The sequence below is a fragment of the Triturus cristatus genome, chromosome 11 (assembly GCF_964204655.1).
Source record: "Triturus cristatus chromosome 11, aTriCri1.1, whole genome shotgun sequence".
NCBI classification, from domain to species: domain Eukaryota; kingdom Metazoa; phylum Chordata; class Amphibia; order Caudata; family Salamandridae; genus Triturus; species Triturus cristatus.
The window spans coordinates 149,498,448-149,524,898 of NC_140594.1; the positions used below are offsets into that span (position 1 = coordinate 149,498,448).

A 26,451-nucleotide genomic window follows, 5' to 3' on the forward strand; every position below is an offset into this window, starting at 1 on the left:
CCGACCCCGGATAGACCATGGGATAGCATATCACTGGACTTCGTGGTGGGCCTACCGGTAGACCAGGGGATGACGGCAATACTGGTGGTGGTGGATTACTTGACGAAAATGGGGCACTTCATCCCCTGCAAGAGAGTCCCTACGGCCGGGGAATTGGCGTCACTACTCCTAAAGAATGTGGTACAACTGCATGGATTACCTGGGGTGATCGTGTCGGACCGGGGGTCGCAGTTTACTGCGCAATTCTGGAAGACTTGGTGCACTGCGCTGCATGTTAAGACCGCCCTGTCCACCAGCTACCACCCTCAAACGGACGGCCAAACCGAGCGCCTGAACCAAACGCTCAAACAGTATCTGCGATGTTTTGTGGACCAGGGCAGGGAAGAATGGGTCGACTTGCTATGGGTTGCAGAGATAGCCTATAACAACGCCACTCACAGCTCCACACAGTCATCTCCGTTCTATAGCAACTATGGCCAACATCCCAGGTTCTTGCCATTTCTACATCCGTTCAGAGAGGACAGGATTCCCGCCACAGCGGACAGGGTGGCACACATAAAAGACACGTTGATGCGCTCAAGGGCTGTCCTAATAGAGGCCAAGAGAAGATACAAGGCTGCGGCAGATAGGAAGAGAAGGCCCGGGCCACTGTACCGCACTGGAGACTACGTCTGGATATCCACAAGAAACATGAGGTTTCGAAAGAACAGTGTGTTCCATCCCAAGTACATGGGCCCCTATCGAATTACCAAGTGTATGGGTCCCGTGAACGTGAAGGTGTGCTTGCCCCAGTCATTGCGGATACACCCTGTCTTTCATGTATCATTGCTCAAACCAGCACCCTCCAAGCCGTCTGGGACACCTAGGCCGGTATGCGTGGAGTCGGAGGTGGAGTATGAAGTGTCGGGCATACGGGCGTCCAAATGGCGCAGGGGGAAGCTGTGGTACCTGGTTGCGTGGAAAGGCTATGGCCCGGAGGAGCATTAATGGGAACCGGCTGAAGGGGTTCATGCTCCGCGCTTGGTCTCCTTGTTCCATCGGCGTTTTCCTGCCAGCGCTGGCCCGTGGGGAGCCGCTGAGAGGGAGGATGTACTGTCAAGAATTCCTGTCATACGAGGGGAGGAAAACGGTAACCAGCGAAAACGGACTACATCTCCCAGGATGCTTAGCGGTTGAGAGGTTATGTAAACAGGAGAGCTGTTACATAACTCAAGGGAAACACGCCCTTATGTAAACAGGAGAGCTGTTACATAACTCAAGGGAAACACGCCCTTATGTAAACAGGAGAGCTGTTACATAACTCAAGGGAAACACGCCCTTATGTAAACAGGAGAGCTGTTACATAACTCAAGGAAAACACGCCCTATAAAGGGAGGAACCGGGAGGAACAAGGCTGTCGGATATTGTGTTTACACCGACGTACCTGCTTCGAGAAGAGCAGTGTTCCGGAGTGGTGCTCCAGTAAGGCAAGAACGGAGGTAGGTCGAGTCGTTACTCCCTGGGCCGTGTCTTGCCCCATCGTCACCTGTGAAGGACCCGGAAGCTCTACCGGTCAACCATTGAGCTTCGCTTTTTGACTCGGCTGAGTCCAAGCGCAGTGGCGCTTTTGCTGGTTGGAGTCGTAACTCCCAGCCCGACCAGAGACACAGGGACTGCCAGCTGTAACGCACACCAGGAGGTGTTTGCCGCGTTACAGACTCGGAAGTCCACAGGATCGATCGAGCGGCTGCTCTCGGTTCAGTCTTCTTGCTTGTGATTGGGGAATCGGTGACGCATCACCAGGAGGTGACTCCGCGTCCCGGTGCAGTCTGAGGAAGAGGTTGAGCGGCTGCTCCCTTCAGGTAGAGACCCCGGCTGGGTGTTTCCCTGACTCCTCGATTCTCCCCAACACTCTTCGTGCCCCTCACAGCCTACCGATTGGCATTGTCGGCCATTTCATTTCTGCCCTCTGTTGGCATACGCCGGGATCGGCGTATATGCAGAGGACGGTTAGGACCATCCGTGCTGTGGGCTGGTAACGTACTTAGCCTGGAGGATTCCAGTGACTATAACTTTTGTTTGTTCTTTGTATTTTATTTGCCTTCATTAAAAGAACTAACCCTTTACAAGTGGTTGCGTCCTCATTGTCGTGTCTGTTAAACGATCCTGAGACGTTCAGGGCGTTACACAGGTACTCTTTTTTCCTTTTGAACTGTTATGATTCCCCTGGTAGTCCTGCCGATATCAGTTTACAGGGGTCCCCCTTCTTAGTGGATAACCATTCTAAATTGGCCATTCAATCAAAAACAACATTTTGGACCGGCTGTGGACACCCTCCCTCGAAGATTAAAAACGACACAGACTGAAAAGTCCATGGGAGCACTGCAGTCTCCACACACATGTGGCTCCTTTCGTCGCTTCTTTTATAGAGGAGCCTCCAAAAAGGTGGGTACAGACTCCTCATATTCATTAAAAAAAAAAAACACTCAAACATCCCCCAACAAAGGATATGTTGGAGGAGGATACAGAGGGAACAACAATAAAGGGAGATGCCGAGGTAACAATAACATTCGCACCGCCCCTGCTGCTAAACAGTGACTTCCCTCCGCTCCCCCCAGACCGTTACACTCCGGTCGGGGGAAGAATATCACAATTCCTGCCTGTCTGGAACTCCATCATTACTGACAAGTGGGTAAAACAAATTATCCAATATGGTTACTGCCTGGAACTTACAGCTACCCCCCAAACACAACCCCCAAGCAGCGTCCAATGTCCACAGAGCATCTTACACGTTTAAAACAAGAAGTTCTCTCACTGCTTCAAAAGCAAGCCATAGAGCCAGTCCCCTTACTACATCAGGGAACAGGGGACCCTAAGGCCAATACTCTACCTCAGACCCCTCAATCTGTATATACACTCGGATCATTTTCACATGATCACTCTCCAACAGGTGCTTCCACTGCTCCAACAAGGAGACTTCCTTGCCACACTAGATCTCAAGGACGCCTACTTCCACATTCCCATACCTCCTGCTCATAGGAAGTATCTAAGGTTCGTAGTGGACGGACAACCGTATCAGTTCAAAGTCCTTCCATTCGGGGTCACCACCGCACCCAGAGTATTCACCAAGTGCCTTGCAGTGGTAGCAGCACACCAAAGACAACAAATCATGTCTTTCCATATCTGGACGACTGGCTAATAAAAGCCAAGTCATTCAACCAGTGTGTTCAACATACTTCTCAAACTGTCCAAACACTGCACAACTTGGGATTCACTATCAACTACAAGAAGTCGCATCTCCAGCCCTCTCAGGTACACCAATATCTAGGGGCCGCAATCAACACTTCCACAGCTCTAGCGTATCCCAGGCCAGCCAGGATAGCCAGTATACAAGCTCTCATTACCAAATTTCAAACCCAACACTCTCTCCCAGCCAGAATGTTAATGCAACTCATGGGCATTATGGCATCTTGCATATTTATTGTACCTTATGCAAGACTTCAAATGCGTCCCTTACAGGAATGTCTAGCACATCAGTAGAATAAGGCTCAAGGACAACTTACAGATCTGGTGTTGGTGGACAGCCATGCACATCGCTCTCTGCAGTGGTGGAACACATCCAACTTCTCCAAGGGGCGGCCGTTCCTCAAGCCTGTTCCACAGATAGTTCTAACAACAGACGCATCACTCACAGGATGGGGAGCCCATCTCCTCAATCACACAACTCAAGGCAAATGGACCACTCAACAGAAGGTGCTCCATATCAATCATCTCGAACTACTAGCAATATTCCTAGCACTCAAATCATTCCAACTCCATGTACAGAACAAGGCTGTCCTGATCCGAACGGACAACATGACAGCCATGTATTACATACAAAAAAAAGGAGGCACACATTCTCTGCAGCTGTCCCAGCTCGCACAGAACATTTGGAAATGGGCCATCCCACAAAACATATACCTGCTTGCAGAACACCTTCCAGGAGTTCACAATCAGATTGCGCATCTGTTGAGTCGACAGACACAACAGATTCATGAATGGGAGCTACATCCACAAGTTCTTCTACCATTCTTCCAAAGGTGGGGCCAACCAGACATAGATCTGTTTGCCACCGATAGACGACAGTCAGTGGCTCTGGGTGATTTCGTCTCGAACTCCTTCTCACTTCCTTGTGGGGTTCCTCAGGGCTCCTCCCTTAGCCCTACCCTTTTTAACGTTTATGTAGCCCCTCTGGCCCCTTTGATTGAATCGTTCGGCTTTTTTCTGACATCTTATGCTGACGACACTCAAATTGTAATCTCCATGCTTCCAGGCCAGGAGAGGGCATCGGGGGAAAGACTACATGACTGTATGAGGGCGGTACGAGAGTGGATGTCACATAATTGTTTAAAGCTCAATGCAAGTAAGACGGAAGTGATGCTTTTTGGCAATAATGCCAATATTTGGCCCCCTAGCTGGTGGCCCGAATCTATGGGCACCCTTCCAGTCCCCTCGAGAAAAGCAAAAAATCTCGGTGTAGTTTAGTTTTGGACGAATGCCTCTCTATGCAAGCCCAGGTGAATGCGGTAGTTTCATCTACTTCATACATTCTCAGGGGCCTGAGGAAAGTGCTCCCGCTTTTACCTATAGAATACAAATTTACCGTTGTCACAGCGTTGATCCTGTCTCGCCTTGATTACTGCAATAGTCTTTATCTTAACACGCAGGAAGGCAACCTACATAAACTCCAGAGGCTCCAAAATTCAGCAGCTAGGCTGCTTACGGGAACATCAAGGTCTACCCCTATCTCAGACGCCATAAGGAAATTTCACTGGCTACCTATAAAAAAGCGCATCCTATTCAAAGCCCTTTGTTTAGTTTTCCGCGCGTTGCAGGATACAGGCTCTTTATATCTAAGACAACAATTTCGCTGGTATGTTCCAGTAAGATCATTACGCTCCCTGGGAGCAAAGCTTATCGTCCTTCCCATCATAAGGAAAGCCAGATGGGGTGGGAGAAGTTTTGTGGCAGGAGCGGCTAGGGCCTGGAATCCGCTTTCGTTTGAACTAAGGAACTCTAAGGATCTTCTTTCCTTTAGGAAGGCGCTCAAAACTTGGTTGTTTTGATTCTTTCTTTGCAAGTGTTGGGAGAACTACAGCAAGCGCCGGGACACCTTAGGGTAGCTGTGCGCTATATAAGTTCTAATAACATTAACACACACAAACGCAAAATGCCCAACCTTTCCACACCCGCTGTCCAAGGGCAATGCGATATGGATGAACTGGTCAGGCAGATTTGCGTACGCATTTCACTAGTGGTACGCAAGCTCTGACAAAAGTCTCTGAAAATGATCCTAATAGCTCCCACATGGGCACGTCAACCGAGGTTCACAACACTGCTGGAACTCATTAGTCCCACACCAAAAACTGCACCTCTCCCCATCACTACTAACGCAGAACCATGGAGAGATAAGGCACCCCGAACCAACTCAGCTGAATCTGGCAATCTGGCTCCTGAAGTCATAGTTTGCTTACTTAAACCTTCCACCGGACTGTATGAACATCATTAAAGAAGCCAGGCGCCCCACCACTAGAGCATGCTATGCGGCAAAGTGGAATAGATTTGCTACATTTGCAAAGATGTAATCTAGCATACTCATCCATACGTCTACATCTAGCAGCACTTGCTGCTTACTTGCAAAACAGACTACACTTGTCACTTTTTAGGGTCCCAGCAATTAAAGCCTTTATGGAGGGCCTTAAAAGAATCATTCCTCCCAGATTACCACCCTCTCCGGTGTGGAATCTCAACATTGTACTTACTAGGCTCATGGGACCCCCATTTGAACCTCTGCATAAATGTGAACTTCAGTTCCTCACATGGAAAGTAGCTTTCCTTATTGCAATCACCTCTCTCAGAAGAGTAAGTGAGATCCAGGCTTTAACCATACAAGAACCTTTCTTACAAATACATCGTAACAAGGTGGTTCTCAGAAAAAATCAAATTCCTTCCTAAAGTCATCTCTGCATTCCATCTTAACCAATCAGTGGAGTTACCCGTATTTTGTCAAAATCCAGACTCCATAGCAGAGAGCTCTTCACACGCTAGACATCAAAAGAGCTATACTTTATTACATTGACAGGACTAAATCCTTTCGAAAGACAAAACAATTGTTTGTAGCTTTCTCCCCACCTCATAAAGGCAATCCCATCTCCAAAGCTGGGATTGCAAGGTGAATTGTTGAATGTATACAAATATGCTACCAAAAGGCTAAACGCACATTGGCAATTCCCCCTAGAGCGCATTCAACACGCAAACTAGGGGTTTCCATGGCATTCTTAGGGACGATTCCCCTAGAAGACATTTGTAAGGCAGCGACATTGTCTACAACACACACCTTCACTAAACACTATTGTGTTGACGTGCAAGCCAAACAAGCTTCTGTAGGCCAAGCTGTTCTTAAAACACACTTTCAAACTACTGCAACCGATACAGGTGACCACCTCTAGGGAAGACACTGCTGTACAGTCTATGCAAAGTGTGTGATCTGCACGGTCTTATTTAGATATATACACATGGACATCCTTTTCTTTTCTACTAATTCAATCATTTCCCATCATGGCGAAAAACAATCTAAGGATTGAATCCATGCGCACGATCGTCCAAGGGAGGAGTCTCCTATCTCATGACTTCAAAGACTTCTTCCAAGACAACAAGGTGCAAGCATCCGAGCCCAACACCAGATGGCGATCTAATAATGCAAAGTGTGTGGATCTGCAGTCTACATGCCAAGAACAGATGCATACTGGTAAGTAGCATTTTCCTTCTACCCCCCTCCTCCACTGATCAAAGCTAGTAAGACAGGAGGAGATGTTGGCGGAGGTGCTTTGCTGGAGCTTATGCAGAATGCTGCCTTGCCACCCATGCTCCTGTTAACCATTTTTCCAGTGTGTTGATTTTCCCAGTGAGGCACCTGTCTCTGTGTGTGTGTCTCTGTCTGTCTGTCTGTCTGTCTGTCTGTCTGGGCGTGTATAATAAAGCAGTCTTTAACTGTGATTCTGTGGTGCACTTTCCTATTTCTGAAGATATAACTTGCAGCAGCTGTCACTTCTAACGGTTCTACATGTGCATTTATTTACAGTTATAGATTATAAATATATTGCATCCCAGTAATTCTAAAGATTTCTCAATTATTTTTTTATCAGAAAGATAATTCAAAATAATTGCAATGCAAGATCACAGCTGTTCCCCCACTTTTCCGTCTCCAACGTGTTCATGCCTGAATTGAATCTGTTAGTCTGGACCATTACAACTTTCCAGCAAACTATTTTCTCATCTTGAGTAGCATTCATAATGGTTTTCTATTTTATGAAAAATTGTGACGATAAATGTAAATCTGGCTAATGCTTTGTTCCACCCCGACATTAACTTCTTACTGTTGACATTTGTTTATAAATATCTGTTTTTGCACACAGATGACTGGACGAAAGGGTAGAGTTGTAACCAATGATAATGGAAGTATATCGTATGAGTCAAGATCTGAACTTGATGTACCAGTGGAAATTCTAAATATCACAGAAAAGCAGAGGTTTATGGACGGAGAAAAGGTAAACATTAGTAGCTTTCAAATGATCATATGTTTTCAGATTCATATATTTGTATCGGTATTTGAAGCACACAAAGCATACTATAATAAAATAGCATGTCTTTTATGGTGTGTTAGTTTTTGATTTTGATAAAATATCAAAATACTGCATTAAGAAAAAGCAGTCTATGTAGTTATGGCTAAGTCGTTATACATACATCAATAAGATGGTGATGACATACTCTGCATAGCAATAGCAGTTACAAAATTGACTAGAGCCAACTGTTTATAATCTGATATTAGCAAATGATATAGGTATTTAGTGTAGGTTTACCTTCTGTTTTGTTTGAACTACTGAGCCAATAAAGCTGCAACTTGCTTAGTTCTTCTTTTTTCACTGAAGGTTTTGTACAGGTGTGTAAAGAGTACAATAAATTGTTGACTTTTGAACCTGTTGGGTAATCTTAACAAATATGAATTTTACTGTGTAATTATTGACTAAACCGTAGTAAAACGATAATGGTTAGAGCACATGTTTGTGAGAGTTATAAAAAATGTTTTTAAAGCATAGGCTATATAGACCTTTCCAAGCACAGACCGGTGAATAATATAAAGTTGTAAGTGCCATCTCTGCAATCAGTTCCTTTCCCTTTAGCATTGTCCAACGCACATCCAGGCTCTGCTTTTCTCTCCTCGAACCCCCCCCCCCCCCCCCCCCACCCCACCCTAGTTTGCGGACATCTAACGATTTCAGTGTGCTAGGGAATCATGCCTCCACCTAAAACGACTGGTTTCAAGCCATGCTTCAACTGCAGACAGCAGATTTGGGTCACTGACCCGCACAAGTTGTCTAGAGTCTGGGCTCTGGACATGATCTTAAGTCATATGATAAGTGTGCCCTAATGCCTCTGAACAACTATCTGAGACTGGTAGGCAAGATGGCATGTCGCTGAACACTACAAGTAGCTGTGGTCTTCTCTAAATCCTGCTTATGTTCCCAGTAAGTCTAAGTTCAAGCATAAGAAAGGGAAGCAGGTCTCCTCCACATCTCTCCATTCTAACTCCTAAGAGAAGGCGCACTCTGAATTCCCTGTGCTGTCATTGTCGACTCATCAAATGTTCTGTTTTCAGTTGCCTCCGGCGTACCTTCAAGCCCCATGAAACAGCAAGGCCTCCAATCCGGTTAGCACTGATGAATCTCTGGTGTAGTCTGTCCCTAGGAACTCCTTACTGGGCCTGTTCCGATGCTGGTCCCTGCCTCTCAACAAAGGTACTGACACCACAGGCGCCTGTGAAGACATGAGTGTATTATATGGTGTGGTAGTGCAGCCTAACTGTGTTATACACTTACCAGATACTTTAGGACCCTTGGATTTCATTTTATAAAGCATTTAAACAGTACCAAAACAATTGAAGAAACACTCGAGAAATCCGACAATTTGTAAACATGGATTGTATTTTATAAGATTTTTGGCACTTGAACGAAAAAGATCCTCAGGAGGGTACGGGAGATATAGATTTTGCAAGCAGTAATAAATCAATGTAATATCACTCAACTGTGATCAAGCCAAATTGGACACTTACAACTCTTAGTTGTGTCAATGCTGTTGGTTAGAAATACTTGGGGCGACCACCTTCGGCAGGAAGCTTGTCATGGGGACCGGCAAGGTCCTCTAGAACAGTTACCTTCACAGGAGAAGCAGTCCTTCAACAGTTCCAGGCGCTTTATCTGCGTTGCATTGTTTTCAATGGAGTGGTCCTGATGCAAGGGATGAATGATGCTGAAAATGCTTTAAGGATGTGGTGGATGCCACGTGGTTGACAGGGTTCTTCCTGCAGGCATTCCTCGGTCCACAAAGGGGATGAGTATGTCCTGGTTGCAGCGTTGACATCCCACAAAGTACTTTCCAGTCTGGCCAAAGTTCAGTCGCCCAATATCACGGTCACAGACCAATCCTTCCTGAGTCAATAACTCTCCTGTTGAGGCTCCCAGCAACCCTCTGACAGCCCGCCTGGGCTCAGCGATTTAGGGTGCAGCTCTTTGAATCGGTTGCTGGTCTTTGGTGCTGCGCACTGGTAGAAGCTTGAAGACTTTGGGCTACCAACTTAATGCAGCAGGCTTCTTGAGCTGCTGTGTCCCTGTGCAGCAAACAGGAGGATTGGAGGTTCTCCGCCATGGCTCTGGTGGAGGGGAGCCGCTTCTCCCATTTGAAGCGTCGCTCCACAACTCTCTTCTGGGGGTGCCCTGCCACGGGGGATCCGGTGCCTCAACCGCTCCTTCACCGTCCTGCTCTGCACAATCCTGTCTGCCTTTTTTCCCCAACCGTCTGCCCAGGTCCTTCCTTGCCTTCAGTGCTGATCCCATCGACGCGGGAGGCCCGGTGGCTGGACTCCTGAGGGCGTATCATTTTTGCCTCCACTAGCGCTGCTCTGCGCGCACTCAACACACTTTGTGTGTTGGCCAGGGCTACTTCCAACCTGTGGGATTCCGCAGAGTCCCTTCTCTCTCGCGCCTCCCAAGAAGGTGCCTGCGCTGATCTGCGGCACCATGTGCGGGATGGTCGGGAGTTAGCTACATTCATTCTCCGTTGGGCCTTGGATGTCTCTGATTCCCTGGGCCGCGCTATGGCGAGTTCTGTGGCCCTCCGTCGCCATGCTTGGTTGCGGGATGGTGTCTTTCCGGAGAATGTTCGGGAGCGTCTTGTGGATTTACCTTTTGATGGGAATCTGTTTCACACCCACAAGGACTCTGCTATTCAGACACTCCTTGCGGGGCTCAGTCCCCCTCCCCCTCCGTAAGTTTCAGTTGGTCGGTCCTCTGGCGTTTTGTGGGTGGTGTTTATCCCACCTTTCTCTTTGGTGCATTATGTTTTGGTTGGCCTGTTGTGTGCTGTGTGTGGCTTAGAATGCCTTCAGGGTCCTTCAGTTGTTCCTCTATTCTTTTGGCTGCTGGTTCAGCCCTTCAGCTTGTGGTGAGTGTTTTTGCTGTTAAGTGCAGCTGTATAGGTCCTCAGGTTGGACCCTTTATGTCTTTTTGGGCTGATTCGTAAGCCGTCTATGGTGTTTCCCACAGGTTTTTTATGTTCTTGACCTCTGCTGCGGGTTTCCCTAAGAGGTGTTTCCCTGTTTTTGTTCTGGGACGATTCATACGCTAGGTGGGGTATTTGTTGGCTATTGTACAGCCCTGTTTTAAGCTAGGCAGGCGTGGATGCCTTCTCGGGTTCTTCGCGGTTTCCTGGCGTCACAGTATACTGCTTGGTGTGGTCTCTCTATCTCTTTTTCTTCCGCCCTTGAGCAGCTTGCGCTGCTCCAGGTTTTGTCCCGCTCCGTATCCGAGGGTGGTTCTATCCTTCTTCTATAGGGTTCCTTCCCTCTTCCCCGATGGATCGCCGGACCGACCTTTGTCATGCTGATTACAGAGTCGTGTCTTGGTGTTTCCACCTAGTTCTCTGCTGTTTTGGCTGGGGCCTTTCTGCCGTGTGTTTCAAGGGGACTGGTTCTCCTGGTGCTCTCCTGTGTTCTGGTTGCCGGCTTTCGGTCGGTACTACCTGTATCTTTATTTTCTGGCCGGCCCGCTTCTTTTCGTGGGCCGGTGGTGTTCCTCGTCTTGCGATCCACTTGTTCTGAGCTGCTGCTTCATAGTATTTGCCAGCTGTCTGCTGTGCGCGCCTGGTAGTTTTGGTCCCCCTCCGTGGGCCTCGCCGTGTCAGTGTGTGCTCCCGTCCCTTGCTTGTTGGAGCTTTGCGCGTCTGTTTCTTCTTTCTCGCGTCTGCGCTTCTCTACTGTGGAACCGTTCCGGCCTTGTTCCCTGCTTCGGGATAGACACCCATTCAGCTGTCCCCTTCGCTGTGTGTTTTCTCCTGGGGCTGGCTCTGCCTCCGTTCCTCATCTCCTTGGCTTTGAGGGTGGATCTTTTCTTCCTCTGGTACTCGCGGGGTGCCTTCTGCCCCTCCGGGTTTTCTGGCGGTCGCCCTTTGCTTCTCCTTGTTCTTTCTTACTTCTGCTTGGAGGGGGCTGGGCTGTCCTTCCTGTCCCCATGACACATCCCCTGTTGGGGCCCTGTGCTCTTCCAAGCTGGTGAGGTTCTCTCGCACCCCTCCTCCCCTCTGGGTATTGCCAGGGTATCTATTCTACGTTAAGGAATCTGCGGCTAGTAGTCTCTATCAGATGTACAAGTTACTTACCTTCGGTAACGATGTATCTGGAAGAGATGATTCTAGCCGCAGATTCCTTCACGGCCCGCCCTTCCTCCCCGTTCTGCGAGGACCCTTCAGCTTGGTCTTCTGCACTCGCCTTTCCTCCGGGTGGCTTTGTCTTCTGCGGGTGACCTCTTTCACTTCCTCCCTGGCGGTATGCTTCATGCTTTTTATTTGTTCCTCTCCTACTTTTGTGGTAATTGAGCGGTAGGTTCATGTGTGCTTTTGCATAGCTGCACTCTGGTTCTCCAGTGTGGGGCCTACTCCTAATCTTCTCCCCTTTTTCATTGCTTGGGGTTTCTGACTCCTCTGCGGTCCTCTGGGTTGGGGGCTCTTGGCTGCGCCTCAGCCCTTAGCTCTTTACAGGGGATACGATGCTCCTTGAGGGTGTTGTCTTGGGGTAATTTGTCGTTACTCCTCTGGTCCGGACTTGTTGTTCTTCACTGTTTTAGATTGTGGTTTCAGTCTTTCTACCATGACATTTTTCACATGTTTTGCTGCCTCCAGGGAGGATGTCGCCTTCGCTTCGCAGAGTCGCTTCTCAGGGCGGTGCTCTGCTCTTTCCCTTCCATGGCTTTCAGTAACACATTGCTTAACACTGTCCCTAATGGTGCTGTTCCTCCCTATTGGTTCCTTCCCCTTCCGTTTCACTGATTTGTTTCGCACACTGTTCCCATACTCTCACAGTTTTTTTTTTTTGTGATAGCTCCGCGTTGTGGCGCGGAAAAGTTCTCCGAAGAAAACTGACGTCAGCCTGCCGGGGTGGGACTTATGTGACCTCGCTTACGTCACATCCGCGGACGACATCGGGGCGAGGTCGCGTGGTACCGCCCCCGGCGCACAGAGATGCTGTGGCAACATTTTCCAGATCCAGTCTCACGCCTGGGGATAATTCTACGTTAAGGAATCTGTTGCTAGAATCGTCTCTACCAGATACATTGTTACCGAAGGTAAGTAACTTGTACGTCTGGTGCTAACTACTTGTAGGTAGAGCAGAGCTACCACCAATTTTCTATCTTAAAGGAACAAAGAAAAGAAAAGAGAAGTTAAAAGTTCCTTTAAGAAATGAGTTTTAAAGCCGGCTTTGACCAGAACCTCTGACGATATGCTCCAACGGTGTTCATGTAGTGGATGCCACTATTTAGGTGCCAGAAAGGAGAAGGCCCTACCTCCAGCTCTGGATTTGTTTATTCTGGGGATACATAAAAGGTTTTGGTTGGTGGACCGTAGATTTATCTGGGGATGATAAGCTGTTGACCTTGTTTTGACGTGAAGTTTAAAGGAAAGCGGTATTGAATTTGACTCCTACATTTTTGGCCACCATGGAAGGGGCTGGGGGAATTCCCAATTCGGATGTCCATATTCTTGATTATGTGCTAAAGAAGGCATGAAAGCTTATCTGGGAAGGGTGCAACCACTTCTTTTCTACAATACATTTAGTGATTTGACCATTAACCCAGAAATCTAACATTTCCCCATCACCAAGAGTAGCGAAATGGACATATAGTTGCTAGCAATAAATTGGTTCAAATTTATTTTTTAATAGAGGGAGCACCATTGCCTTTATCCAGTTTGTGGGTTCAGTCTGTCCCTTGTTGTGTAGCGTGAATCTTTTCCGGATTCACATGCTGTGCATTATTCTGCCATCCGTTGGTTGGGTCTGAAATGGTCTCCTTTTTTGTAGTCCCGTTTTCTTTGTCGGTGGGCGTCAACATAACTCAATTTGGTGTCCATTGTGACGTTGTACTTCTTCCTCCAGAAGGTCCCACCTTTTAGTCGCCATCTTAAATGTTTTTTTCCGCCATTGGGTCTGGATGCTTTCTGAAGGATCTCTGATACAAGGAAGAAGTTTTGACAAGACTTTTCTGAAGTTCGTCAAACATCAGCAAAATCAAAAAAACACCACCATTGAGGGGCGTTTTTTCCCCCCCGAGAATCCCCGTTAAGGGGGGGGTCCCTGTTTGGCCTAATGGAGAAGACACTTTTCTAGTTTGGTAAGAATGGTCCCCACAAGTTATCCCAGGAGTACCAACACCTGGTCTCAAAGCTCTACCTGTTGAGCATGGAAGTGAAGACGAACGCCCGCTCTGTGTTTCTCGAAAACTGAGGGTTCGAGAGACAGAATAGCCCATGAAATCATTCAGGGGAACGGACTCCATTCCTGGGAGACCTAGGCCTCTCGAGTGAAGACTAACAAAATGTCGCAGAGGAATCTGAAGGGAAAATATCATTCGTAGATCTGGAGATCGTCTATCGAAGGCCAGGTGACCAAAAAGACAAAGAAACCAGGGGTAAGAGATCCATTGACCTCGAAGAAAATGTCTGAGTCACAAAGATTTGACTGTAGGACACTCATGGGAGCCTCAGCGTCAAAGCATTCACTGACCGCAGGCAGGCCCCTAGACAGGGAGCCTCATGGATCCCTCGAGTGGCATCCTGTTGGAGGAAAAATGCCTGAAAAAACGAAGTTGCCGGGGAACGGATGTTTCCGCGTGACCAAAAAGACAAAGAAACCAGGGGTAAGAGATCCATTGACCTCGAAGAAAATGTCTGAGTCACAAAGATTTGACTGTAGGACACTCATGGGAGCCTCAGCGTCAAAGCATTCACTGACCGCAGGCACGCCCCTAGACAGGGAGCCTCATGGATCCCTCGAGTGGCATCCTGTTGGAGGAAAAATGCCTGAAAAAACGAAGTTGCCGGGGAACGGATGTTTCCGCGTCAAAATCAGAACAAATTCAGAGCCGAACATAGAAGCTCGATCACCGACATGTCATTGAAAGACTGCTCGCCGAAGAGGAAAATGACAAGTCTCGCCTGCTGCTGTAGTCGAAAAGAAAAAGGCGCCTTGTGGCTGAAACGACTGCCCTTCTCCAGAAAAATGGGACATCGAGGAGAGCCTGAAGAGCTTCAGAATACTTGTGAAAACTTTGACGCCAAAGAAGAACACAGAGGAGGAGGTCGAGGATATCAGACCACCATTGGCCTCTGAGCCTCAAGAGGAGGAGGAAGAACTCTTCTATGACAAGGAAGAACTACTTCAAAGTGGATGTATCAGGGTTCGGAGGAGTCTCAATACAATGAGACACAGCGGCAAGGCCTGGAAACAGACTTTCCAGAGGAAGGAGTGGACAGATATGCCTCAAGGCCTTAACCTCCAGATGACAGTGGCAAGTAGAATCATGTCATAAAGCAGGCTGCTGAGTGATGTGGAGTACAGCTGGAAGAAAACAAACCACAATCCTGTTTTCTGCTTTAAAGATTGGTGCCGACACCGGCAAGGAGTCAGATCCTGCCATGCATCTGAGTGTCCTAGACCACGTCAGAATATTATTCAAGGAACCAGCCACTTGTAGAGCTGTGGCTGCTAGAGCTGAGGAAAAATATATATATACTCTTCATAGAACTCTGCTTATATTACAGGCACTGTGCCTGCTGATTGTATTAGAACTACAGCAAGGAAAAGGGCCAACATTCCATCTACCTCGGCCCCTCTTCCAGATAAGGAGAGCAAGAGGATGGACCTAATGGGACACAAAGTGGAACATAGTACTGCTAGCAAGTGGTGCATTGCTAATTCAAACGCACTACTCAACAGACGACCATCGACACTGGGAGTTGATGGGTGAACAAATGTAGTACCATCCAGAGCAATACAGAAAGGGGGCAGCACATCTGGCAGAAAGGGGCAAGAACATCACAAACACTTACCTGAAATACGCATTAGACGCTGCGGATAAGTCAGGCCGGCAGATGATGGGAATCATGCTCAGGCGCCAATCTTAGTTAAGAATCTGAGGATTCAAGCCAGAAGTCCAGGCTAACATCCTTAGTAGCTGTTTAATGGGGAGCAGTTGTTTGGAAGCTCAGGGGATGAAATTGAAAAAGGACATTGGGACTGCTAAATCCATGGGCTCCCTGCAGTTTCGAGGAGGTATGCAAAGGGAGCATTACTTTGGCGCAAAGCTTCAGGCTAAAGGAGCTTGCAGGAGAGAACTTCCCATTAAGGTTTCCAAGTTCTCAACCATTCGGCCACAACTCAATAGAGCTGGCATTATCAACTACAAGGATGCCAGTACTTGCGTGTAAGAGCCAGAGGAAGGGGCAGCCACATAGAGGATGCTCAACTCCTACCAATAAGTGACTTGCCATCAACAAACCTCCTTTCACATCCACCAACAGTGAAAGGCCGAAACAAACATTTGTTTTCTGCACACAACACCAGTAGGAGGCTGAAAAAAACTTCTTCTAGGATTAAAGGAAGATAACTTTGGACAAATGGATACTAAACATACTTATATTTGGATATTGCATAGAACAAAACAAATTCCCACCAGCAAGTGGACCAAAAAGGTCCATTCTATGGAGGAAACAGATTGTCTCCTCAAGGAGGTAGAGAAATTGCGGGACAAGAGCTATAAAAAAGGTTCCAACTCAAGAAATCAACAAAGGAAATTACTCAACATGCTTCCTAAACCCAAAGATAGATGGATCTCTATGACGAATTCTAGACGTTGGGTTCATAAACCAGTTTATAAAGACACAAAGGTTCAAAATGACAACAAAAGAAGGGGATTACCTGGCAACAATAGACTTGGAAGGATGTTTACTTGCACATTATGAATACAAGGCACAAAAAATATTGAAGATTTGTGACGAGTCACTATCAGTTCACAGTATTGGTGTTTGGAATTCATTCAGGAACAAGAGTGTTTACAAAGAATTTGGCAGCAGTAGCAGTACATTTGAGAAGAAGGGGTATCCATGTCTATCCTTACCTAGACAATTGGCTAAAAAGAGTAAACTCCTACAAGTGCATAAAAGATTCTCAACAGGTAATGCAGACACTTAGGACACTGGGCTTCTCGGTGAACATGGAGAAGTCCTCCCCATCCCGGGACGGAAGAAAATCTTCTTGGGAGCAAGGATCAACTCAATACAGGGAAAGACTTTTCTCAACTTAGAGAATACAATCTTAATTGTCATAATCGCCTTTACCGGACGGGTCAGTTCTGACTTTTTCTTTTTTTTTTTTAGAGAGTTTTATATATAGCGAACTAGACCCGAATCGGGTATCCGAGCGCTTTACACAAGCACCAGTTTTGTTACAGAAGGACACATTCATTTTTAGGTCTCGCCTGACCCAGCGCATGCGCTGGTCTGGCGAGACTTATTGAGAGGGCTCCAAAAAGTGCTACGAGGCCAGCCTAGAGCTACAGTGCATGTGCGCGCGCGCAGCGCTTTGCCGCGATTACTTTCACTTTCGCGGCCGCTTGGCATAGCCAATAGGTCTTGCTTTTGGGACCTTATAAGTATTTAGTTATGCAACTGTTGCATGGCTAAACACTTATAAGGTCCCAAAGGCGAGACCTATTGGCTATGCCAATGCTTGTTTTGTTTGGCATGGGGAGATTAAGTGATTTGCCCAGAATCACAGGATGTTGAGCGTCGCAGCCGAGACTCGAACCCGGTTCCCCAGCTTCGAGGTCGACGGCTCTAGCCGTAGGGCTACATCCTCTTCCCTGACATTGAGGACAGTGGGAAAGCTATTAGGGAAGATGACTTCATGCATCCCTTTAATCCCATATGCGAGACTTCACATGAGACCAATACTGGAATGGTTACAAAGCCAATGGTTACAAGCAACAGGGAGTTGGGACGATCTAGAGGTTGTCACGCAGAACGTACAGGAAGAAAGAGGGTGGTGGAACAGATTACATATAACACAAGGAAGGACATTAGCACAACCAACTCCAACAGTGACAATAACCACAGGCACTTCGCATATGGACTGGGGTGCTCACAGTGGCTCACTCAAAATATGGAAAGTTTGGAACTAACGGGATGCAGTGCAACACAGTAACGTCCTAGAATTCAAGACCGTTTTTCTAGCCTTGAAGGCTTTCCAAAAACTATTAGGGAAGACGATATGGATTCAAACAGACAATACAGCGACAATGTTTTACATCAACAAACAGAGAGTGACTCAATCCCATCCCTTATCAAAGACAGCCCAGGGAACTCTGGAAATTGGCAATACAGAGCAAGATTAAAATACACGTAGTCCATCTTTCAGGAAAGGACATTATCGAAGCAGACAGACTGAGCAGAGATGCCTCATGTTCTCACAAATAGGAACTGAACCAAGGAGTACTCAGATGTTTGGGAAATGGGAAACACCAACAATAGATCTGTTTGCTGCACCTCAGAACTCAGAAGGGTACATCCATTACTGAATATACTAGGCTCCCGTCGGGGGGGGGGGGGGGAGTAATGAAATGAAATTTTGTACTTGTATAGCGCACTGCTGCCCCAGCGACGGGTCGTCCTGGCGCTTGTACTCATACCGCCGTGGAACCCTTCCTGGCTTTCCCTGTGAAATGTCCACTCCTGGGCACCCCCAAGGTGAAGCCAGGCATCCCCAGCGCTGTTGGGGCCGTTGTGGAGATTAAGCAAGCTATTGCCCAGAGTTGCAGAGTGGGACCCATGATTAGAGTAGGCACCGAGGCGAGAATTGTCAGGTCCGAGGAAATTGAGCCCAAGACCCGCCGAGGTGGGAATTGAACCCTGGTCCCGGGCCAGCTCTCTGCATCAGGGTCTGCCGCTCTAACCATTGAGCCACACTTCTCTCCCTGAGAAAAGCCTGGTAGATCAGATTCAATTAAGGCAGCTGCTAGCGACTGCTCAGGCGACTCAGGGGGTGATGATGGGAACATTACAAGACAACCCCAGGGGTGGCGATGCAGTGGGGTCTCTACTCCCCCCAGTTCATCATGAGCACGAGCTATTATTGGGACCAGAACCCGAACCAGAACCTGATCTCGAACATGAACCTGGATTGGATGCAGGGCCTGATGCAAGGAGTCTGGAGCTCCAGCAGGGAAAGGACAATACTAATAATGAGCAGGATACTATTGTAAGTGTTTTAGACCCGGCAAACTCGGCCCACTCTATGGCTGTCCCGCTAACACAGATGCAGCTGCTTTTTGAAACTATTCTGGGAGAAATCCGAGCGTGCAAAATAGCGCAAGCACAGGAACTCTCATTACTGCCTCAACGTTTAGATAAGATTGAAACTATGGTTCAGCAAATACCCGAAAGACTTGGAGTTGGAACATCGAGTTTCTGATATTGAGGACCATTCTGCATTATGTGATTCGGACATTGCGTCTCTCCAGAAGAAAGTCCAGATCTCTCAGAATAAGATAGACGAGATGGAAAACTATGCACGGCGTTCAAATTGGCGCTTCACCGTGATTGCGGAGGACAGTGAACGTATTGATGGTCAACTTAACCCGGTGGCTTATATCGAATCTTTAATTAGAAACCATCTGCTGGATAAGGGCCCAGAAGATCTTACAATAATGAGGGCCCATAGAGTTCCTTTTCACAAACCCCTGGGAGCAAAGTACCCTAGGACAATGATTGTCAACTTTTCGGATTATCGCATTAGAGGGTCAGTATTAACCAAGGCAATTCAGAAGAGAGAAATTGCCCTACCCGATGGAGGCAGAGTCCGAGCATTCCCTGATATGTCGGCGGTAGCAGCACTGAGGCGGAAGGACTTTGTACTATTGCTGAGTCAATTTAAGAATGCAGGAGCCCAGGCTTCGATTGCCCAGCAGTCCAAATTAAAGGTCCTATGGAAAGGAAAGTTTCATCTATGCTCTTCTCTTCAAGAAGCTCAAGATCTACCTCTGAAGATGGCCCAAGACAATGAAAAATGAGTGATTAACAGACTTATTTTTAGTCTCGAATTTAGTTTCTCGTAGTCTGTGATATATAGATTTTGTACAATTTGCACATTCATGCACATTCATGCACATTTTGCACTTTATAGTTAGGATATGTGCAATGCACAATGCACTTTAATATGCTCTTCATCATGTCTCTCCTTGCCTAATATGGAGTTGATTTATTTCTGTTTCTTATAATTGGAGGTGGTTGATAGCATTACTCTTGGTCATCTTCTATATTGCACTTATTTCACGTCGCACTTTATTTATCTATCTATTTATCAGTGGTTGCATTAGATTTATTAGGGTTATAGATGACTATATCTATTGACTCTGTTTAAACACCTTTATAACTTATTTTATTATTCTGTTACATTGTGTAGATTTTATGTGGCATTGGAACGAGTTATTGAGGATAGTAGTGTAATAGTATTATAGGAGCATTTCTGGATTGTGACCCTTGCAAGATTGAATTTTGATTCAAAGTAGTCAGTGATATATTTTTCAGGTTTGAAAAAAATGTATAGGGGTCAGTAAAGGAGGGAGCAAGGTAGGGGAGGGGAGGGAGGAAAGAAAAGCTGCCAAGTCCAAAGCGGTAATATTATTAACCTTAGTCTTTTGTTCTAAGGGGTGGGTAGAGGGGTCACTCACGGCCACCTAGGGAGTAAGGTCATGACACCCAACAAATGTCTAGGGAGGGTGGGAAGGTGGCCAGCGTGGACAGGGGAAGTTGCCACATTTCCTTGGGGGTGGGGGGGGTGATAAGGGAGGGTTCACAGGGGTAAAGAGGGAGTATATGAAGAAAAATGAAAAACATTTTTTTGAGCTGAATTTATATGTCCAGCATGAATTAGATAAGTTGAAGGGGGGGACTGTTATTTTCCGCACTTCTAAATGCCCTGGGAAGACGGGAGTTGGGTACTGTTATAAGTATGTAAAAACAATTGGGAACTTTGCTTGAGATATCTTGATAGATCGAATGGAAGGGAAATTGGAGGGGGGTAGGGAATTATTGAAAGTAATTTCCTTTAATGTAAACAGTCTCAACAATGAGAGAAAGATGAGGTCTATAGAAGCCTGGATTAAGACAGAAAATCCAGGGGCATTTCTGATGCAAGAAACACATATACCAGTGGGTAAAGTTGCCGAGTTCGCCATGTTCAAATCTTGGGCTGTGCATAAAGTTTTCTCCTCCGCCTCTGCTGCCCATAGAAGAACAGCTATTTTTTTAAGTAAGAAATTTCAGGTAGAGGTGGTGAACTCAGAGTGATCAGGTGGGAAGATGGTGCTGGATCACTTGCAAGGTAAGAAATAGACCCCTGACATTTGCAAGTTTTTATGCTCCAGTGGAGGATAATCCCACTGTTTATGAGGAATTTTTTCAATCTTTATTATTAGTGTCAGGGGAGATAATTGTGGGAGTGGACTTCAATTTGTTGATGAATCCTAAGATTGATTCTTCAACCAAAGGGAAAAAACAGCTAAAGCATCAATCCCTTAAAGTGGTTCAAAGCTACAGCCCAATACTTGAAATTGTTGTTCCTTGGCGTGCTGCATTCCCTACTGAAACGGCCTACACTTGTTTTTCAGGGAGATTCTCACGGATTGATTTTTTTCTGATCTCCCGGGCTGTAAGCAACCAAATATTGGCATTAAACATCCCTATTTCAGGCCATCACATTGAGGATAGGGAAATAATAGGAGACATTATGCTCAAACATTTTGAGAAGATACATGGCTATGAACAACCCATTAATAAGCTATTGTTGGAAGTGTTTCTTCAGGAAAACCAATTACCCATTTTAATAGATTTAAGAAATAGCAAGATGGTGAGGCAGTTTACAAGAGAAGAGTTAGGGGAAGTTATTAAGAACCTTCCGAATGGTAATGCCTGTGGTCCAGATGGCCTCCCTTTTATAAAACATTTGCTAGCGAGATTTTTTTTTTTTTCTTACTCTGGCTAATTCAATTCTGGACGGAGGACCCATACCACAAACATTTAGAGAAGGGAATGTAGTTAAAGGGAAAAGTGGTGAGGACCCTAATTCTTATCGCCCGATAACTCTTTTAAATACTGATTATAAACTAATTACGAAACTTTTAGCTAATCGTTTTAATGGGTGTGCGTCGCATTTAATTAATTCTGATCAAAATGGTTTTATTGCAGGAAGGCAATTGGGAACAAATACACATTTTTTAGCGGAAGCACTGGATTATTTTGAAATTCGAAATATTCCAGCATTAGTTTTGCTTTTGGACGCCGAAAAGGCCTTTGACTTGGTTATATGGGAAACTTTATTTGTATTTTAACAAAGTTTGGAATCCCTTCCAAAATTATAGATCTGGTGGCAAATTTATATAAGAATGCCGCGGCAACATCATTATTAATTCTACGCAGGTCGGTCAGGTAAAAGTAAAAAGGGGAACTAGACAAGGCTGCCCGCTATCTCTGGTGTTATTCGCTTTTTTTATCGAGCCTCTTGCGATTGCGATCAGAAAGAATCGGCATATTAGCCCTCCGCTTCCGTCTATGGCTAAGATTAAACTATATGCCGACGACATTATGCTTTTAATAAAACCTGAAGAGGAATCGCAGGCTAAAGTTTTTCAGATGTTTGACTTATGAGTAATTTTCTTGACTCATAATCTTGAGTGGATGTACACCGGAGATTTTACACCCCGATATTTTTCCCTGTTTTAATCCGAATCATAAACTGTATCTAGGGGTCTATTTCTCATCTTCTGTTTCAGATCTGTATGATCTGAATTTTGGCCCACTATTACGAAAAGTTCAGGACTTATTTTTTCGCTGGGATTCTCTTCCGCTTTCCATTTTAGGAAGGGCGGCCCTGATCAAAATGTCAGTGCTTCCACTGTTTAGTTTCCTATTTTATACAATTCCCTGCGTATTATCAAATTCCTTATTTACAAAAATAGTCTAATGTTTACAGCATTTTTATGGCATAAGAAAATTCCCAGATTCGCACTTAGCATTTTATATGAAAATGTGGAAAACGGCGCTCTAGTCCTCCCCAATCTCAAAGAATATTATTTTGCGTATTTTGCACAATACATGTCTAGATTTAAGCAGGGTTTACAGTCGGGGTTTTTTAAATTAATTTTTTCATGAACTTAATGCTTAAAGATAACCAGATCCATCACCCATTACCAATATTTTGTTCTCCAAAATTAGTCAGATATAAGTGTCTACACTGGGTTTTTCATAAATATCAGGCCTTTTTTAGACGTTATTCTATTCCACTTATTAATGATATTACTCCCACTGCTGAATTTTTTATTTCTGCAGGTATCAAAGACTCAGCTATTCTCTCTCAAATCTGGATGAAAGCTGGTTTTTTGAAGCTTTCCGATTTTGTTTGGAATAATAAATGTATTAGCGTCAGAGAAATGTCTCAATTAATCCCTGGTGATTTTCTCCTTTTAGGGTCATATAATGGCCTTAGTAAATTTCTCAAACCTTGATTTATCTCATATTTTGACTCAAACAGCTAGTTTATGATCTACTGGGAGATAAAACTAATAAAAAAAACCTGGGGAGTGGAAAAAAATACTAGCTAGAATTAAAGGGTCAGATTTGGAGACTAAGGCAATTACAAAGTGGGGTAAATATGAAAATCAAGAACTTACAGTTAATATCTGGACTACAATCAATATCTTAAACTTCAGCTCAATTAGAGGCGCCAACTGGAGAAGGATGCTTTATTTTAGTAAATGGCTATTGTATAGAACCCCTGCTTTTATTGCTAAGGTCTATCCTAATCAATCGGGTCACTGTTTCCGCTGCCATATTCACCCAGCTGCTAATTGGACTCATGTAATATTACAGTGGCCACTGATTCAGAAATTTCGGAGTAATATTTTTGAGTTTTTCACAACAGTATGCAGAATTTCAATTAATTGGAATGACCGTTTGATATTGTGGGTCTATGATCCAGATATGCAGGCAGCACAGAAGTGGAGTAAAATTCTTTATATTGGTATGGCCGTCGCCAGATCTTTTACTTCAAAACTTGCGATCGGATTTAATACCTTCGAAAATCGAATGGATTCGAAAAATGGCTTGTGTAAAGAACAGTGAACGAAGATACGCTTTGCGAACTGGGTGACTTAAGAAATTTCAGCAGATTTGGGTAAAGTTTTTTGACTATTTCTTAAAGTAACTATCTGAATCAATTCTAGTCTTTTTTTTCTTAAGTCTGCCCTATGGGATATGAGAGAACACACTTTATAGAAAGTTTTTTTTCCGGCTATTAGATTAATTTTGATATAAGTATTGGAGATACTTTTAAAAGTTGCTAGGTGGGTTATTTTCTTTTTTCTTTCTTTAAAAAAAAGGGTTATTGTTAAAGGATCGTTTAGGATCTACCTGGTGTTGCCCAATATATGCTATTTATTAATCATTAATATGTATGCAATTATTTTTGATGAAATGTATATGATGTACAGCTGGATTTATCGTATTGTATTATATATGGTTTTCAATCAAAAAGAAAAGAAATATGAGATGGAGATTGAAAGGCTCAGGACTCTTATTGAAGTTTTGTGAACTCGCTGATGGAGGTCGAATGTACATTTCCTTGCGGTGCTGGAATGTGAAGAGAACAATTCTTATGACTTCAGAGATTGATAAACTAATGAAGGATTGCATTCTGCCTAATTTAGAAAATTTCACAATTGAGAGGACACATCTCATTTCAGTTAATCAGAATGTTTATTCTGAATATCCCCACACTTAATTTTTCAGACTACAGGGTCAAGTATGTTTACTAAAGCTGTGCACTGCAAGTTCTTTAGTAATAATAAAAAAAAGGATAGATTTTTTTTAAAGCTGTTTCAGTATAAAGTCATAAGGGTTTTTAGCAGTTTATCTCCCAGTTTCAACCCCTGAGCATTACAATATACTAATACCTGCATTCTAAATTGAGGTTAATTTGAGGGCAAATAGCTGTAGAAAAGTGCCCCATTTTACATGGTTACCCCCCACTTTTTGCCTGACATCTGATGCAACCTAACTTGATAGGCCCTGGGTCCCTGCCAATCAAGTTCCCAGGGCCGTTCTTTCCCAAAACTGTACCTTTGTACCCACAATTGGCACATCTGGCCACCGGTAAGCCCCTTGTAAAAGGTACCATGGGTACCAAGGGCACTGTGACCAGAGAAGGCCTCTAAGGGCTGCAGCATCTCTTATGCCACCCTCAGAGCCAATGTTTTTCCTCTGTGCGGCATTGTACGGTCTGTGCTCTGCAGCCCATGCTATATGCGCCAAGAACCAGACTGCGCATATGGGTGCAGCGACAAATATCAGTGCAAAAATACCTCCAAACATTTGCTGAAAAAGTGAAACAACGGTGCATTCCACACATACAGCGCCACATGATGGGTCTTAAGGCAGGTTTGCAATTTACATACACACACACCATGACGTGAATTGGTTACCCAGGCAAGTACGCTTCATCTTTAGAAAAGCACAGGACTCCAACGGTAGTACCATTATAAGATTTCACTAAAGATTCTCAACTAGAGCTCTGTTCACAGTGTGGGGAAATGTTGGGAGCCTATACAATATTGCATACCTGGGGATACATGCAGGGGGGCACATGTTATGTCCCCCTGTGTGCATGCACCCCCAATTCCTGCAGGGCATGGACCTGGCAATCCGTGCCCTGCAGGAATTTGCTTTGGTGTTACCCTTTCGGTGCCTTTTTTTATAGGTACGCTGTGGGACAGCCTGCACTTTGAGATCTGCATGCTGCACATTCTTGGCAGCAGGCATATTAACCCCCTGCGCTACCTTAAAACGTCCATTAGAGACATATTTATTATTGCATGAACATCGCTGGAGGCAAGGAACGTTGCAGCAGGTGCTTTTAAAACAATAATATACCTGCAAACACGGTGTTCCCCTCCCACCCTCCCGAAGTCAGCACCTAGTACAGTGGCACCAGTCACACCGCCCTAGAGCCGGCCCTGGGCCTGCAGCTGAGCCCTATTAACCAAAGAAATGCAGTAAGTCTACCAGGGACATCTTAAGGATTTGGGGGGGCTCTGAGCCAAACCTATTTTGGGGGCCCCTGTTCAGTACAGGTTTTAATTTATGATTTCATTTCAGCTCTTTCATGCCCTCTTAGGCCATGTCACTGACAATATACAGGCACAATTGTCTGAATTCTAAATGTGTTTACATCTAATGTTCAGGGATAGTCATGTGTGTTATCAATATTGTTACATATCAACAGTTCACTAATATTACTGCAAATAATATCTGTGACACACTCCCTTTTCTCATATGTTTGGTCCTATTGCGATCCAAAAGAAACCTTTTTATGGATGTTGCATGAAAAATAAACATTTCTCTGCAGAATGGCTATAATAGACTCTCTCACACCACCCACTATACAAATAAATGAAGGGATAATAGTATTCAAAACAATCTGTCTAGTAATTATTCAAGGTCATCATGGCTGGCAAGACTATCAGGAGGCTCCCCTGAAAGACTGGGTCCCTGGGCCAGAGCCCACTTTGGCCATGCCTTAAATAGTCTCTGAAGTCTCAGCCCTGCCAGATACCACACATCAGGCGTTAGACTAACGCATTTCAGTGTGGTGGGCCGCATCACTGCACTGAAATACAAAATCACTCATAATTGCGGATCCTCAGGAGCACTAGTAATCATGCACTAATACTGACTGATTGATTTTCACTGACTAACTTGAACTCCTGTGCTTATTTTAACTGACTAACTTTAACTCCTGTGAGCTTATTTCCGTTTTCTACTGACTGCTCCCTCCAAGCAAAACAAAGCTGAGTCAGAATCGTAACTTGCACTAGATGCGGGTGGGGCTAGGCAGTGGGTGTGCGTTCATGTTAGTGTGCCAAGAGAGGGCAGAGCCGTAGTGGCTGAAGGCCGGCGTAGGCACGTTGACACCCTGACCCAGCGTGCGAAACAGCGATGGCC

At 45.3% G+C, this 26,451-nt stretch overlaps 1 protein-coding gene across 7 annotated transcripts in view; it reads left to right on the forward strand.

The window, feature by feature from the left end:
- SBNO1 (strawberry notch homolog 1) overlaps window positions 1-26,451 on the forward strand; it is a 1,282,279-nt gene that overhangs the window by 775,535 nt on the left and 480,293 nt on the right. For all 7 annotated transcript variants that reach the window (XM_085634811.1, XM_085634813.1, XM_085634807.1 and 4 more), the window contains one exon: window positions 7,434-7,565. In XM_085634811.1, coding sequence (XP_085490937.1) covers window positions 7,434-7,565 — 132 coding nt within the window. The remainder of the gene's footprint in view (window positions 1-7,433; window positions 7,566-26,451) is intronic.